This window comes from Candidozyma duobushaemuli (genome assembly GCF_002926085.2).
Source record: "Candidozyma duobushaemuli strain B09383 chromosome Unknown B_B09383, whole genome shotgun sequence".
Lineage (NCBI taxonomy): Eukaryota > Fungi > Ascomycota > Pichiomycetes > Serinales > Metschnikowiaceae > Candidozyma > Candidozyma duobushaemuli.
The window spans coordinates 2,000,528-2,014,522 of NW_020289895.1; the positions used below are offsets into that span (position 1 = coordinate 2,000,528).

The following is a 13,995-nucleotide window of genomic DNA, read 5'->3' on the forward strand; positions in this document are numbered from 1 at the left end:
AATGGTGAAATACCAATTCTTGGTCATGGTATAACATTCATCAAAAACCCGGGAGCCCGTTTCTGGCGAGGTTGAAATATTAATTGACTTATCCCCACTCACCTGCTCAGTCCACCTCCAACGATCTGAGAGGCTCGTTTCGAAGATCGCCTTTCTCGTAAACTCCACGGATGTTGCGTGTTGGTACTCCCTGTGGCATGGCCCACCAGGAGTTCCACAAGTTGCGGAGAATGCCGCGAGTATCATATATATTAACATAGCGCTCGTCCTCAGGAAGCTTTCTTGTTGTGAAAACGGAGTTGAGGTATTCTCTCGTTGTAAGGTTATTAGCAGACAAGTAGATATGGAACACGAGGAGCATGGCTGGGTACACGAAGGCACAAATACCATACAATGCTAGAAGAAATGCAACGGGGTTTTTGGAAATAGACGCCAGAAATGACGCCACTGCCGGGTCCTCCACCATCCTGTAGTGGTAAACATGGACCCAGCCGAGAATTGAAAGCATGGCGGATGTCAGAACCACCATGAGCAAGAACCAAAGAAAATAACGGTAGTTTCTGAAACCAACGCAGTTGTTCAAGAACACACAGTGATGATCGTGGATGTATACACACGAGTGGCAATGGTGACAGTGGCTCATGCGAGGCGTTCTCCAGATGTGGCAAGTAATGCAATATTTGACTGTAGTTGGTTTTTGGGTTCCAAAGTATGGAAGTGAGACAGTACTATAGAACTCATCAGGAGCACGATGGTCCTCCTCCCTGATCAACTCAGGGCTATATGATACATGGATATTCCTTGGAGCAAAACCTGGATCACAGCCAGCGGTTTTCACCATAAACATAATGGTCAAAAGCCAAAAGTATGTGAATATGATGACCAAGGCAGGCAGGAGATTGTGCCATAGCCAGGAGGCTTCAAACACCCAGAAGAGCACCCCACCTACCACTATGGCTAGAAAAACCGCAATGCTGATTGGCCACAGCTTCGACGTGGCTAGCCTTCCTCCACATATGTATATATGGGAGGTGTTTGCTGCAGTTTTTGTATGGTAATTTTTTTTAGGATCCCCGAGCCGAAGAGCCGGATCGGTGATAAGCCAGTTTGTAGCGATCCACAGGAACACTTTGGACGCATACATGGCGCGAAGTCACATGAATTTGGGGTGAATTGGTAGAACCTTGTGGTTGTTTTTTGCTAGTGTTGATACAGACCTGCACCTCCCTCCCATGAGCATCACCACCAGCTACTACTCATTTTGACTTGTACATATAAATCAGGCCTACGATGCTTCGGTTGGCTCAAAATTCGGGAAGGTTGCTTCCTAGAACACGTGCATCATTAAGATACCCTCCATTGACGAGAAGTCAGCCTCGCCAGCTCTCCTCAAGCACCATAGGCTCCTTGAGATCTGGAGGTCTTATAGCTAACATCATTGGAGGAGCCTATTTAGGCGGCTTGGTCGTCTGTTTTGGCTCCTTGTACCTATTGTACCAGGATGCAGACAAAAGACAACACATTCCGTTCCTGGTGGGTTTGGAAAATACAGTGACTGCTGTGAAAGGCATTGGTAAAGATGACGTGCTCCAGCTGCCTAGGCACGCTGTGAAGCATTACCGTCGTTTGCTTGTGAAGTTTGGTGAAAAAATCGACCCAGACTTCAAGTTTGAGGAGGAAGTCAACGGAGAAAGAAACTACCTTGTGCCGTTGGTTAGCAGTGAAGCATTGCTTCAAAAAAAGGGAGCTGACTTCACAAACTTCTACATCGATATCGTTTTGAGATACTCGCGTGCCCTTTTGGCGAAAGAGAAGCATTTGGAGTCCATCAGCATGCTCAAGCAGGTAATTGACAATGATGAGATCTTCTACAGACTAGGAGATGCGGAGAGGATGAGTCAGTGCTGCCGTCTTTTGAGTGACATTTCGACCTCGCAAGAAGAGAAAGAGCTCTATCTCAAGCGTGCCGTTGACATGTTGGCACAGACTTTCCTGAAAGTCCACTTGGACAACTACCTTCTACAAGACGACCTGAGGGTATCTGACGAGTTGATCCGCTCGCTCAACAGTCTAGCGTTTGTGTACGCCACGGAGAGTAAGTCCAAGGGCAAGAAGGAAAAGGAGAAGTTGCTCTCGCAGGCGCTCAACATCTACTTGGCCAACTTGAAAAGCGTAACGACGATTGCCAATACCATTTCTTCCGGTGAATTGACCCAGGCATCGTACCCTCTCTTTAACTGTGACGAGGACAATCTCAAGATGCTCAGTGCCGAGATGAAGAGTCACATTTCGGAAATCTTATGGGCAAGAAACTACAAGAAAAGTGCTGTGGCGTGGGGCGAGGAGGTCGTGGATGAGATTTACTTTGACCACAGAAATATTGCCAGGGCAGCTCCAGTGCTCAACACGGTCTTGGAGAATTTGATTGTCATGTATGGCAAACTCAAGGACAAGAAAGCTCAGGAGCGCTGTGTTGCTCTCCAATTGGAGTTACGTGGGTTTGATCGTGATCCTCCTTCGTGGTACGACAGCGTTGTGAACCGGTTCAGCAAAATAATATACTACAGGGGACCGCTTGGAGTTTTGGAGAAGGCACTTAAGGAGAGATTCGGACCGCCAGTGAGGGTTCCGGAGCTCGAGGAGCACGAGGATGAGGACAAGGAGTAGGTGTTCTAAAATTGGTTGAGAAGGATATCTCGTTGGGGGTAGCATCTATGGAAGCTGGATGGTAAACCGTTGTTCTGAGCCGTCAGCTTTCTAGGTATCTGTAAATAGAAGAATTCCAAGAATCCTGTGGAGTAATTGGCTGGCTTGTATAGTAGCAAAAAGAAGAAAAGGAGAAGTACACTTTCTATTCAGATTCTTCGTAATCCATGTTCCGCTGAACTTTCTTCACTGACGTAAGCGATTTATACCTCAGATCGGTCCTCCCTGATTAAACACATATCAAATATTCCATGAAAAGGTTTGGAACACTTTGCTACATTAGTAGAATTGTCCTGCTAAATTCGATATAACCTTGACAAAAGAAAGAACCTTTTTCATGGTTTCATATGCTGCTACATTTTCTTCTCGGTCTTTAACGAAGTCATTGCCCTAAGGACTGTGGAACCAACCAAGAATCGTTGACTCACTCAAAAAACATAACAAGCTAGACCTTTCAGCTTCATGAATCTCAGATTTTCATCAAACCAGTTAGTACCCTAATCACAACCCAATAATGGCTGCGAAAAGCCGAAACAACACCCACACCACAACGCCGCACACGACCTGCCATAAAAACCTAAAAGACAGTAGGCTCTTCCTCTTCCCCTAATATTTAAAAATAAGTCAATCAATCTTTTTTGATTCAGTGTTTGGTGGATACCCGGGAGCCTGGTGCCCCGGAGATGTACGGGTGTTGCACCGCCAATCAACGCGCGGACAAGTAAGGCAGGTGAAAACCCGGGGAGGGAGGTTCTGTGAAGTACCTAAAAAATCAAACTATCAACTCCAACTACTTCTTCAACCATGTTGTCCCGTGTTGGCCTCCAAGCCCAGAAGCTGATCGCTAGACCCTCCTTTGTGCAGGCCGTCCGCCACATCAAAACCATCCCCCAGCCTCCCGGCTACATTGTTGGAACCGTCAACGACGCTTACGAGCATCCTAAACCACAAAAGAGCCACGGTTCTGCCCACTGGACCGCCGAGAGGGCTATTTCTATTGGCCTTGTTCCTTTGATTGGTGCATCTTTCTTCAGCGGCCCTTCCGTGGTGCTTGACTCCACTTTGTCTGCCTTTTTGCTTGCTCACTCCTGGGTCGGTTTCCAGTCATGTATCATCGATTACATTCCTTCTAGAGTGTACGGCTCGTACCACAACTACGCCATGTACTTGTTGACGTTCGGCACCGGTGTTGCTGCGTACGGTGTGTACGAGATTGAGAAGAAGGAAGAGGGCGGTGTGACTGGTATCGTGGCCAAGCTCTTCACTGCGTAGATCGCCTCATGGCAAGCATATCACGACTATTTATCATAATACATTGAGGATTCATTTGGTGTGGCATCAGGGTTGATTCCCGAGTGTAGAGTACATTGTAGGGTTTTAGATTTTGTACTTTAGAAAAAGGACACTAAGTCGAAGTTCAATTAGGCCCAGTTTGAGAAAGTCGTGATAGAGAGGAAGATTGTTTATGGCAGCCTAGATGAGGTTGTTTGTTTTGCGTGGGTATCATATCATGCAATGGCTATGTGATGCTGGGAGACATAATTATGGGCGACCACTTTCCATAGGAGATGGTCTTTTCTCGATAGACAGTTGACGGGACAAAAACTCGCTAGACTGCTCTCAATTACATGCAAAGAGGGCCTCGCTGCTTTGGAAAATGTCGAGTAAGTCAGTACCTCTAACCTTCACTAGGCATCCTGAAGCTCGGCCTGGGCTGGAATAACCTTGGTATCGAGCCAATGCTGTAAGAAGGCTTTTGCTTCCGAGACTGATCTTTTCCGAACGTCCTCTTGGTCAAGCACCCGAAGAGGATACTTCCTATCATTGAATGCATCTCGCAAAACAAGCGATTCCACAAACTTCACAGACCTCTGCCGCTCGTCAATTTTGGCGACTATGACGTTTTCATCGATCATCTCCATAATTAGCAGCTCCAAGTTCTCCTCCCTCCCCTCTAGAGCCTGCTCTAGGGAATACTCCTTTAAGACGGTCTCGAACGGGACAAGTCTGCCTTCGTTTTCGTTACAAGCCGATATCAATGTCAACTGGACGAGCTTTTTGGTTAATTGACCCAGCAAGTCGAGGAATTGGCCTTGGTGTCGGAGGAAGCTACCATAGTTTCCATATGCAAAGAGCTCGAGTGTGTTGATGGCCTTCAGCAATTCAGCCTCGGCCGATGGCCAAGTAGATGCAGCTTCTAGAGTGCCTCTGTAGCTGTATTCGCCGGGCTTGGCAAGTGCAGTCACAATTTCTTCAACGGACATGTTGGTGATGTTTGAGATACACCAAGCTTATCTGACGCTGTGACCTGCACCTAGGTGCCCAGGTCTACCAATTCGGGATATAATCTGGCAACTATCAAGTCGAGGATTTGGATGATTAGAAGCTGATTAAGTTTGCTGGAGTCAGGAAGATCGTTGCAGATTTTCTGGCTCTCAAATCTCGCCAAAGCATTGACAAAACAGGCCTGGATATCCTTGTCGGTCTCTCCATCATAGCGGAACAACAGAATCGGGATACCAGAGTTGGCAAAGATGGTTTGAACGTTTGAAAGTAGCTTCTCAGCAACTTCTTTGGTTTGGGGCGGCACGCTGCTCTCTTTTTGGTCCTCGAAGAGCATCATGCGTAGGTTTTTCAAATTCTCAGCCATGCTTTGATCTTCGAGAATTGGGCTGCTGGAGACCAATTTGAGCAATTTCAGCGAGCAGTATGCGTTGATTTTGGCGGACACCGATGTAAGCGACAGCAAGATGGCTTGAGCTATACCAATGCCGTATAAGCCGATGGGAATGCGTCGTTGAAAGGACGAAATTGAGTTTAGAAAACCAAAAATGGCGGAACCAAAAACCAGCCATTCAGACAGTTCTTTTGTTTGTAGCACCTCCTGCTTCTTAGCCGAAGCGACCAGCGCTAGGATTGTGAGAGAGGAGTACATGTTTTTGGCACGAGTAACAAAAGATTCTTTGGCCTGAGGCTTGGGTTCCACCGTGGAGATTTCAGCAATTTTCGCAAGCACGGTTCCAATAATAAATGAAGGCGAAGAGAGCTTCTCAAACGCCTTGTCCAAGATGAAGTCGCCCACAAGGCCTACCACGAACGTATCCACAATGCCGGATTCCAACGGGTTATCCTTTCGCCCGTAGAAGACCGCTTCAAGAAGCTTATGTGTGAGAACCCGTAGATAAAGGTTTCGTGGTTCCTGTGACGCTTCAATTGTGGTCTGTGGGTCGAATATCGCATGCTGGGAAGCCAAATAGGCATCGACCAACTCCTCGTCGGACGCTTCCTTACGAACCCGATTGAGCCTCAAGTTCTTTTGCTCTCTCAAAAATGCAAATTGTCCATCAACCACCTCTGTTGCCTCAACATGGTCCTTCAAGATCCTGGCAAAGTCGTCCACCAAGAACAAAAAACGGTCACCTTCAACGGCCCGCGTCAATCTCAGCACTACATCTTCAACAATCGTACACATGTGGCAGTACACCTCAGCGATAAAGTCGTTGTTATCGGTGCCTAGCTTGGAGTACCATGAGCAGATGTAGTTGGTAGCGATGGTCGCCAAAAAGAGGTGGATTTCAAAGTTCAATTCTGGAAATTCCACCAAACGTGGCAAATGCTCCATTATCTGCCTTTTTGAAGCCTCATTCAACCTCAGAAGCAGTTTTCCTGGAGAGTATAGCTTCAGTAGAAGGGTCATCTGGGAACACTCCAATTCCACCTCGTTTTTGGCGATTCCCGACCCTCCTATCTTCACCTGGTTCCCCTTGAACCGTTTCAGGTCCCGGATCTGTTTTCTGACGCGGCCCCTTTCGACTTTGACCATTCTGTTTGGTGTATCAGTTCATACAGCAGGTGGCAGATAACGGATTTCCACGACTCCAAGTCAAATGATAGTTCAAGATCCTTTTCGCTGATCAGATGAAACCCCTTTTTTTATCTCTATAGACAACTCAGAGGCCTTATCGTATTGTATGCTTCTCGGGTCGGAGTATCAACACCTTATCGTGTATGGAGGATTGTGCGTAACCGAGTCAGAACCACCATGCTAAGGATTCTGACCAGAGCCCAGTCCACATGCCTGCGGTTTCATCCCCTCAACGAAAACTATAAAACGCTCAGGCATGTCCACTTTCCTGGAATCACGCCCTTTCAAAAAGGAGAGGCCATCCAGAAACGAATGGTGGCTGCTAACTTGGACTTCAAGAAGATGGAGGCCAAGATTCGCAAGCAGCTGAAGCACTTTTTGGACCAGGGCTTTGCTCTCAGTGAATATGAGGATAAGTTCTTGAAGCAGGTACTCTCGATGAAGCCGTTTCCGACGCTTTTGACGTTTGAGTTCAACAATGTGTATACTGGAGGAAAGCAGATGAAGCAGGACCCTCTGTTGGTGAAGAAAGTCGCTGAATACGAGGCTTTGGGATGTGAATATCACCAGCTTGAGCGTGGAGGTCAGGTCACCTGGCACGGAAACGGGCAGTTGACGGCATACTTGATTTTGGACTTGAAGCAGTTTAGTCAGCTTACAGTGAAGTGCTTTGTGGATGCCGTTTTGCTCCGGGGAGTCCAGAACATGTTGAGCAAGAACTACGGGTTGGAGAGCCACACGAACGAGAATCCTGGCGTTTGGATGGCCCCTAACAATTTGAAGATCGCCTCGGTCGGTTGCAATATCCAGAGGGCCATCACATCCTACGGTATTGGCTTGAATGTAAATCCCGACATGAAGTTTTTGAATACGTACACGATGTGTGGTTTGCCGGGCACGAAGGCGGCGTCTTTGAAGGAGTTGGTGCCTGATGCTGACGTTGATGTGAAGAAGGCAGGCGATTTGTTTGCCAAGGAGGTTGCCAGGCTCCTCAATATCGGTACTATCGAGCATATGGACGGCAAGGAGCTTCTCGCAGCTGAGGAGGCCGATGCCGCTGAACAGTAAATAGGTTCATGGAGCACCATGAATAGCACTCTAGTACATAACAACAGACAGCATTTAGATCAGCATGGTTGAATGGAGGCTTCTAGGCTTTGCAGGGATGTCGTGGTTATTTTGGTTGATAACTTGCACCATAGCTTCAAAGGAGAAATAGCATTCCAGCTGCTCATTCTTCTGATTTCATTAGATATCCCTACCATATGAACGACGCCAAATATTCCAACTCAATGGCTCAATGACAGCTCAACAGTTCCCTATGAATCCCTTCCCGGAGGCGGAAGCAGAGGAATCAGCCTGTAATTCTGCAACCTCTGGCGAGACAAGCTGTACTTGAGTCTATCCCTCTTTGTCCTGAGCATTCTCAACTTCTCGTACTTGGCCTCCTTATCACTATCAGCACCCTTGCCCACCATCTCCAAGCGAACCTTACGGAGATTAAAGTCCGACTCTAGCGACATCTTCTTCCGTTGTAGACGAGCTACTTCCTTTTGGAGCTTTTCAATGAGATATGTGATTTGCGGGTGAGTTTCGTTTTTGAGCCGAGCCTGGGCGTTTTTGAGATCCAGCTCGGGCACAAGACCGAAAACCTTCTGTGTATCGAGCACCTGCTTGAGTCTGGGGATATCCTTAGTCGCCAGTTCTAGAGACTCAAGGGAGGACCCTAGAAGATCAACCAGGTCTTCGAAGATTCTGGAAGTTGTGTAAAGCAGCGGCTGTGACATTGCTTTTGATAATGTGGGAGTTTTGGTTTTGTGGAGGGGTAACAGGAAAATGCAGTGTGGATCTGTTGGATGTTTTGATCTGTTGATGTTGATGTACCTCAGTTTCGCGACTGGTATCAACAGTCCTACAACACTTTAGAGAACCCATCCATACATCTTTCGCTAAAGTGGCCAGAAAGTAACCTCTTTTTTTTTTCTCGATTTTTTGAAAGCATCGACAAATTCAAATCTTCAACACTTTCTTTCTTTTTCTTCCTCCTGACATCACACCCATACCGCTCTATTGCTCGTCTAAACCCTAGTGCGACTAACCGAGAAACCTGCCACAAACAACCTACCTACTTTTGAAAAAAACCACCTATTTCAAATTCAGTTTACCTGCCTCTGGCCACTCCCAAAAACCCTTCCATTCATCTCCGATCACCGCTTCAGTACCCCTGGTGTACGGATGTGCTATATGTATCACCACTGTGATTCAATCCCAAATCAAACACTTTCCTTCCATTCCAGCGTTGTCATGACCGCTACGTCCATGCAGATGCACAAGGTGCCTGCTTCTGGAAGAGATTCAGGGCATCTTGCCCCACCGAGGGATAATCTAACTCGAAAACGGTCCAATTCTCAGTCCCAGGTGATTTCTACTCCAGTACCTGTTCAAGCACGAAGTCACACAAAGACTGTTTCTAATGGTAAGCTTGCGGCTCCAAAGAAGAGCAAGGCTTCAAATGCGGTCCAGGAGCGCCATCAGGCCGAGTTCTACGTCACCTTGGTGCCTTTAAACGACACGTTTGTCCGAAAACATATCCATGTTCCTTACTTCCCAGATCTGTGCAAGTTAGGGCGTCCTACAGGGCTGAAGGTGAAACCGTCAGTGTCGAATGGCTACTTTGACCTGCGTGTGCTCTCGAGAAACCACGCTTGTCTTTTCGTCGAGCCCAAACTGGGTCAACTCATGATTCAGGATATGGGCTCCTCCAATGGTACATACGTCAATCAGGAGAAGATCGGCACCGAGCCCGTGCCTATTAATATTGGCGACCGTGTCAACTTGGGCTTCAATATTCAGGTGGAAACAAGCCACAAACAGATCAGTGCTGTCGTCGAAGACATCAACATTGTTTCCAATACACCCTCGGTCCCTGCACTCGAGGGAATGCCCAAACTCACGCCTGACGCTATTTCCAAACTCACGGGCTCCGAGAAGCGCCACCTTGATTTCATCCAGGACGTCTACGAACAGATTCAGGGGAAGAAGAAAGAGCCGGAAGAAGATGACGAACTTTCGGAGTTCAGAACTACAAAAGCATTCGAGCAGGGCATGTTCTCCGACGTTACTCCGTGCATCGACGACGTTTTTACTGCATCCACTGCCGATCCGGTTAGCAGTGGCATCTTTGTGAACTCACGCCTCACAAAGCCTAATGACTTGGAGACAACGCTAGACACACTAATTGCCAACTTGGCAAAGGTCAAACAGCAAACTAATTCCCTCCGCTCTCTCGAATCGTTTTTGGGCAACTACCGCAAGAAACTCCATGAATTGAACGAGGCTTTCTTGAATGAGGAGAACAAAAAGAGAGAAGCCTGTTTTGATCAGGCGCTAGAGCAGCAACTGACCAAGTACGAGGCACAGATTGATGATCACAAGAAAGACTTGGACGAAAAGAGCAAAGTCATGAGCTTCCTTCTGGGCGAGGTCGAGAGATTGCAGTATGAGAAGGCAGACTTACGCAAAGAGCTTGAGGATAAGAAAAACATTTTGGAGGCTAAGCATGGGAATGGCTTGGCCCCGCTTGATAACCAAGATAGCCTATCACGCCGCATCTCCATTGATATCTCCTCATTTGACTTTGGCACAGGCAAACTCATCAAGAACTTGTCCTCGGGGTCCGAGGAGGTTGATGAAATCTCCAACAGCTCTGATATCGGCAGCGAAGATTTGGCGCCAAAGGCCAAGTTACAGGCCAAATTAGAGTCTCCTGAAGGTGCAGTCGTCAAGAACCCACAAATGGGTGAGCTTTTTGAACAAGCCAATCAGTTCCGGACTAAAGGAGTTGCTGTTGGACTTGTGGTGATTTTGGCTGGATTCGTATATCAGTCGTGTGAGCGCTAACCCCGAATGGTACACTTGTTCAATAATGTAAGGGGGCCTCTGGTTTGCAGCCATAATGCGCGAAGGTGCACTTGAAAAAAAGTGTTGATCGTACCACTATCTCCAACATGCTCCAGGCCAGAAAGCTCGCCCTTACACAGAAAAGAAGCTTCATTTTACCCACGGCGATCACAGCCTTGGGCTCGTTGATGTTCAACGAAAATAATAGGCTTGCCTCCAAGATGGAAAGAGGTGAGCTTCACTATGACGACCCCAACAAGGCACTCAACAAGTCCAACCAGACGATGCTTGAGTACAAGTACTGGAAGCGTCTGGAGCCTGAGTATCCTGGCCACGTGCCACTCTACAACTTCGAGAAGGCGCTCATGTTCCTTGGCTCCGCAATCGGCTCATACTTCCATCCCGAGAGGAACGAGAACATTGTCGCTTTGGGTGAGTCCACCGCCATTCGCCCTGTCTTGCGCCGTCTCCAGAGGCAAATGTTGCTGGATCCCGTGGGCAGACAGATCTTGAAGGAGAGACCACGTATAACCAGCACATCTCTTGACCTTGACTACTTGCGTTCGTTACCAGACACATCGATCGGCAAAACTTACATCAACTGGCTCGATCGTGAGGGCGTATCTCCAGACACCCGTGTCCCCGTGCGGTACATTGATGACGAAGAGTTGGCATACATTTTCCAGAGATACAGAGAGTGTCACGACTTCTACCACGCCATTACTGGGTTGCCAATCATCATTGAGGGTGAAATTGCAGTCAAGGTTTTGGAGTTCATGAACATGGGTATTCCTATGCCTGGGTTGGGAGCTCTCTTTGCGCCGTTGCGGTTAAAACCCTCCCAGAAGGAGCGTTTATACAATATCTACTACCCATGGGCGATCCGCAGCGGGCTCAACTCAAAGCCATTGATTAACGTGTACTGGGAGAACATTTTGGAGAAGGACATCAACGAGCTTCGCCGTGAAATTGGCATTGAGCAACCTCCAGACTTGAGAAACTTGCGGAAGGAGTACTTTGCCAAGTTGAAGGCCGCAAAGAAAATCTAGGCCTCTGGCAGAGTGCCAGAGTAATTCACGAAGATATGCATTCACGAGTAATAAATACATCATGCCAACGTGTACGAGCGGAGGTGTAGGCGGGCGAGCTTATCGAATGTAGGAAAAAAGCGGAACTAGGTATATTCGATACGTTATTGATTCAATAACCCGGTTTAATGACATTTCCTGGGAATGCTTTTATCTGCATTTTGGGACTCAAAGGTTTTGTGTCTCGATTGAGGTATTCGAACCGCAGTGATCCTGGCCACCTGAGCAACGTCATTTGACGTGTTGATGCGTCTTCGGTTGCATGGCTGCAAAGCCCCACCTTCGAGGCCACCAAACCGACAATGAAGCCTCGTGTAGCAATTCAATCAAGAAATGTCATAAATCTCGTTTTCCCCTCTTCTCTGAATTCCCATCGTCCAAGCCTGCTTGCTCTTTTGGCATATGCGGCTGACGTGCGAATATGGCTGAGCAGGTTGCTCAGAATCCACCATCACAATGTCACTGCTTCTCTACAAATATTTCCTCCAAAAAGTACGTATCACCGACCAATTCCCCAGCTTTGCTGACTCCAGACAAATCTAGACCATTTGGTCGCCATGGGTCCCGATGAGGACCCGTACCATGAAGAGATCCCAGAACAGGACTTGCACTTCTACCAGCGCAAGGGCGCCAGACGGAAGCGGAAGCTCCCTGAGTTCATTCCCAAGCATGACCTCAAGATCCTTGGGTCGGTCAAGCGGAAAGCGTACCGGTTGGATTTGCAGCTCAGTCTCTGTGGACTTCGTATTGGATGGGCCGGGCTCATTGGACTTATACCGGGCATTGGCGACGTGATAGCGTTGCTTCTAGCCCTTCAGGTGGTGAAGAAGGCGCTGAAGATCGAAGGCGGTTTGCCTCCAGGGCTCCATCTGAAAATGATGGCCAATGTAGCTTTCGACTTTGGTATTGGTCTTATCCCCGTGGTGGGCGATTTCATCAATATCTTGTACAAGTGTAACCTGCGGAACTTTGTGCTTTTGGAGAAGTATCTTGTGGAGAAGTACCTGCGAGATAACCCGATACAGAAAGTGTAGTGGTTACAACGCGTCAAACTCCTTTTCAAGGCGGGCCACCCTGTCCTTAAAATCGTCCACAAACAGATAGAGCTGGTCAAGCTTCATGAACTGAAGCTCCAAATCATCACACTGATCAAGCAAGGCCTGAGCATCGGCAATGTTCTTGTCCAACTGGAGCTGCTGCTGAAAGTAGTCCTGTTCGATAAGACGTTGTTTTGACTCGACCAGCGAGAAAGTTGTTTCCAGAAGCAGCGCTATATGGTCGTGGATCTTGTACATGAGGTAGTCATAGCTGACGGCGAGATCCTTGATTCTTAGAGGGTCGTCGTCCATAAGAAGAGTAGTTCGCACGGTGAGAATATGTGGGGTGCTGAAATAGACGGTATTTAGAAGACGATATTTACGAGTGTTGATTGCAGGTGGGGGTTTTTGGGTTTTTGGATGGGCGGGGTTGTAAAGGTGAAACTAGATATATGAACGCTTTTAGAAACAAAATTGGTCATCGTGACGTTGGTGATATTGGGACCCTGGTATGTAGTGTAGATCAAGGGTCCACAATCTGGGATAAAGCGTAGATGTGAAGGATGGTTTGAAGGAACCAGACTGCTTTGAAACATTTTTCTTTTTCCTTTTGCAGAATACGGCTTCTCGTGTTTTTACCTTATTGCTGTTTATTGACTGGTCTGGCTCTACATGGTGGTAGATCAAGGGTCCAGTGATCTGGGGCCGTGGTTGAGTGATACTAGGTTTTGAGGATATTTTAGAGGTATGCTTTTCATTTTTCATAAAAAACGGCTTTTCGTGGTATTTACCTTGATGTTGTTCATTGACCGGTCTGGCTCGATATTAGTGTTGACGAGGTGATGGGGGTTTTCAACCACAATGAGCCATTGAGGACAGTGTTGATCATAAACAAACAATATAAGAAGGATCTTTTCATGGAAGATCCCTCAATTGCATTTTCAGGATCCAGGTTCAAGAATCCGAATGAGTTCAATAATGCAACCGTGGATATTGCATAAGCTGCCAATAGTAATCAGCACTACGATTTGTAAGTGTAAGCTTCGGGCATAGCTATTCCGGTTACAAAATATTGATTTACCAGCCATTGACCTATTTGATCGACATTTGGCCTCCACGACTCTTCGAGATCTCTCTTCCTACGACCCTTGAACCCACCACCTTAATCTGACCTGGTCACCATAAAGACATACCAAACTCTTTCTTTTCTTCAACACCCCACAGAGCTTGCTTTTCTTGCTTCTCCAATTTCCTCCATCACTCCTCCCACTCTCGACCTCCCATTGGTTCCCACGTTGGCTTATCTATGAGATCTCGCATCCTCTCCACCAATCCAACAACCACCCAAAATTCTCCCAAAATAACCATCGGTATAAAGTCAATTTAAATCGAATTTCCC

At 47.3% G+C, this 13,995-nt stretch overlaps 11 protein-coding genes across 11 annotated transcripts; 6 read left to right on the forward strand and 5 right to left on the reverse strand. All coding sequences in view use genetic code 12, as the record gives it.

Moving 5' to 3' along the window:
* Positions 1–106: 106 nt before the first annotated feature.
* On the reverse strand, positions 107–847 carry CXQ87_002329 (palmitoyltransferase; the record flags this gene model as incomplete). The annotated part of the gene is made up of 1 exon (XM_025480842.1): positions 107–847. One exon carries the CDS (start codon positions 845–847, stop codon positions 107–109), a length of 741 nt encoding a protein of 246 aa, XP_025335142.1.
* A 443-nt stretch (positions 848–1,290) lies between these two features.
* CXQ87_002330 (uncharacterized protein) lies at positions 1,291–2,667 on the forward strand (the record flags this gene model as incomplete). The annotated part of the gene is made up of 1 exon (XM_025480843.1): positions 1,291–2,667. The coding sequence occupies one exon, from the start codon at positions 1,291–1,293 to the stop codon at positions 2,665–2,667; it is 1,377 nt and encodes a 458-aa protein (XP_025335143.1).
* An 843-nt stretch (positions 2,668–3,510) lies between these two features.
* Positions 3,511–3,978, forward strand: CXQ87_002331 (succinate dehydrogenase membrane anchor subunit; the record flags this gene model as incomplete). The annotated part of the gene is made up of 1 exon (XM_025480844.1): positions 3,511–3,978. One exon carries the CDS (start codon positions 3,511–3,513, stop codon positions 3,976–3,978), a length of 468 nt encoding a protein of 155 aa, XP_025335144.1.
* A 416-nt stretch (positions 3,979–4,394) lies between these two features.
* Positions 4,395–4,970, reverse strand: CXQ87_002332 (uncharacterized protein; the record flags this gene model as incomplete). Its single annotated transcript, XM_025480845.1, has 1 exon — positions 4,395–4,970. The coding sequence occupies one exon, from the start codon at positions 4,968–4,970 to the stop codon at positions 4,395–4,397; it is 576 nt and encodes a 191-aa protein (XP_025335145.1).
* A 50-nt stretch (positions 4,971–5,020) lies between these two features.
* On the reverse strand, positions 5,021–6,529 carry CXQ87_002333 (uncharacterized protein; the record flags this gene model as incomplete). The annotated part of the gene is made up of 1 exon (XM_025480846.1): positions 5,021–6,529. The coding sequence occupies one exon, from the start codon at positions 6,527–6,529 to the stop codon at positions 5,021–5,023; it is 1,509 nt and encodes a 502-aa protein (XP_025335146.1).
* Positions 6,530–6,748: 219 nt separating this feature from the next.
* CXQ87_002334 (lipoyl(octanoyl) transferase) lies at positions 6,749–7,639 on the forward strand (the record flags this gene model as incomplete). The annotated part of the gene is made up of 1 exon (XM_025480847.1): positions 6,749–7,639. One exon carries the CDS (start codon positions 6,749–6,751, stop codon positions 7,637–7,639), a length of 891 nt encoding a protein of 296 aa, XP_025335147.1.
* Positions 7,640–7,890: 251 nt separating this feature from the next.
* SPC19 (Spc19p) lies at positions 7,891–8,358 on the reverse strand (the record flags this gene model as incomplete). The annotated part of the gene is made up of 1 exon (XM_025480848.1): positions 7,891–8,358. The coding sequence occupies one exon, from the start codon at positions 8,356–8,358 to the stop codon at positions 7,891–7,893; it is 468 nt and encodes a 155-aa protein (XP_025335148.1).
* A 517-nt stretch (positions 8,359–8,875) lies between these two features.
* On the forward strand, positions 8,876–10,471 carry CXQ87_002336 (uncharacterized protein; the record flags this gene model as incomplete). Its single annotated transcript, XM_025480849.1, has 1 exon — positions 8,876–10,471. The coding sequence occupies one exon, from the start codon at positions 8,876–8,878 to the stop codon at positions 10,469–10,471; it is 1,596 nt and encodes a 531-aa protein (XP_025335149.1).
* A 107-nt stretch (positions 10,472–10,578) lies between these two features.
* COQ4 (ubiquinone biosynthesis protein) lies at positions 10,579–11,520 on the forward strand (the record flags this gene model as incomplete). Its single annotated transcript, XM_025480850.1, has 1 exon — positions 10,579–11,520. The coding sequence occupies one exon, from the start codon at positions 10,579–10,581 to the stop codon at positions 11,518–11,520; it is 942 nt and encodes a 313-aa protein (XP_025335150.1).
* A 596-nt stretch (positions 11,521–12,116) lies between these two features.
* Positions 12,117–12,574, forward strand: CXQ87_002338 (uncharacterized protein; the record flags this gene model as incomplete). Its single annotated transcript, XM_025480851.1, has 2 exons — positions 12,117–12,544; positions 12,571–12,574. The coding sequence occupies 2 exons, from the start codon at positions 12,117–12,119 to the stop codon at positions 12,572–12,574; spliced, it is 432 nt and encodes a 143-aa protein (XP_025335151.1).
* Positions 12,575–12,596: 22 nt separating this feature from the next.
* On the reverse strand, positions 12,597–12,908 carry CXQ87_002339 (uncharacterized protein; the record flags this gene model as incomplete). The annotated part of the gene is made up of 1 exon (XM_025480852.1): positions 12,597–12,908. The coding sequence occupies one exon, from the start codon at positions 12,906–12,908 to the stop codon at positions 12,597–12,599; it is 312 nt and encodes a 103-aa protein (XP_025335152.1).
* Between the last annotated feature and the right edge of the window lie 1,087 nt (positions 12,909–13,995).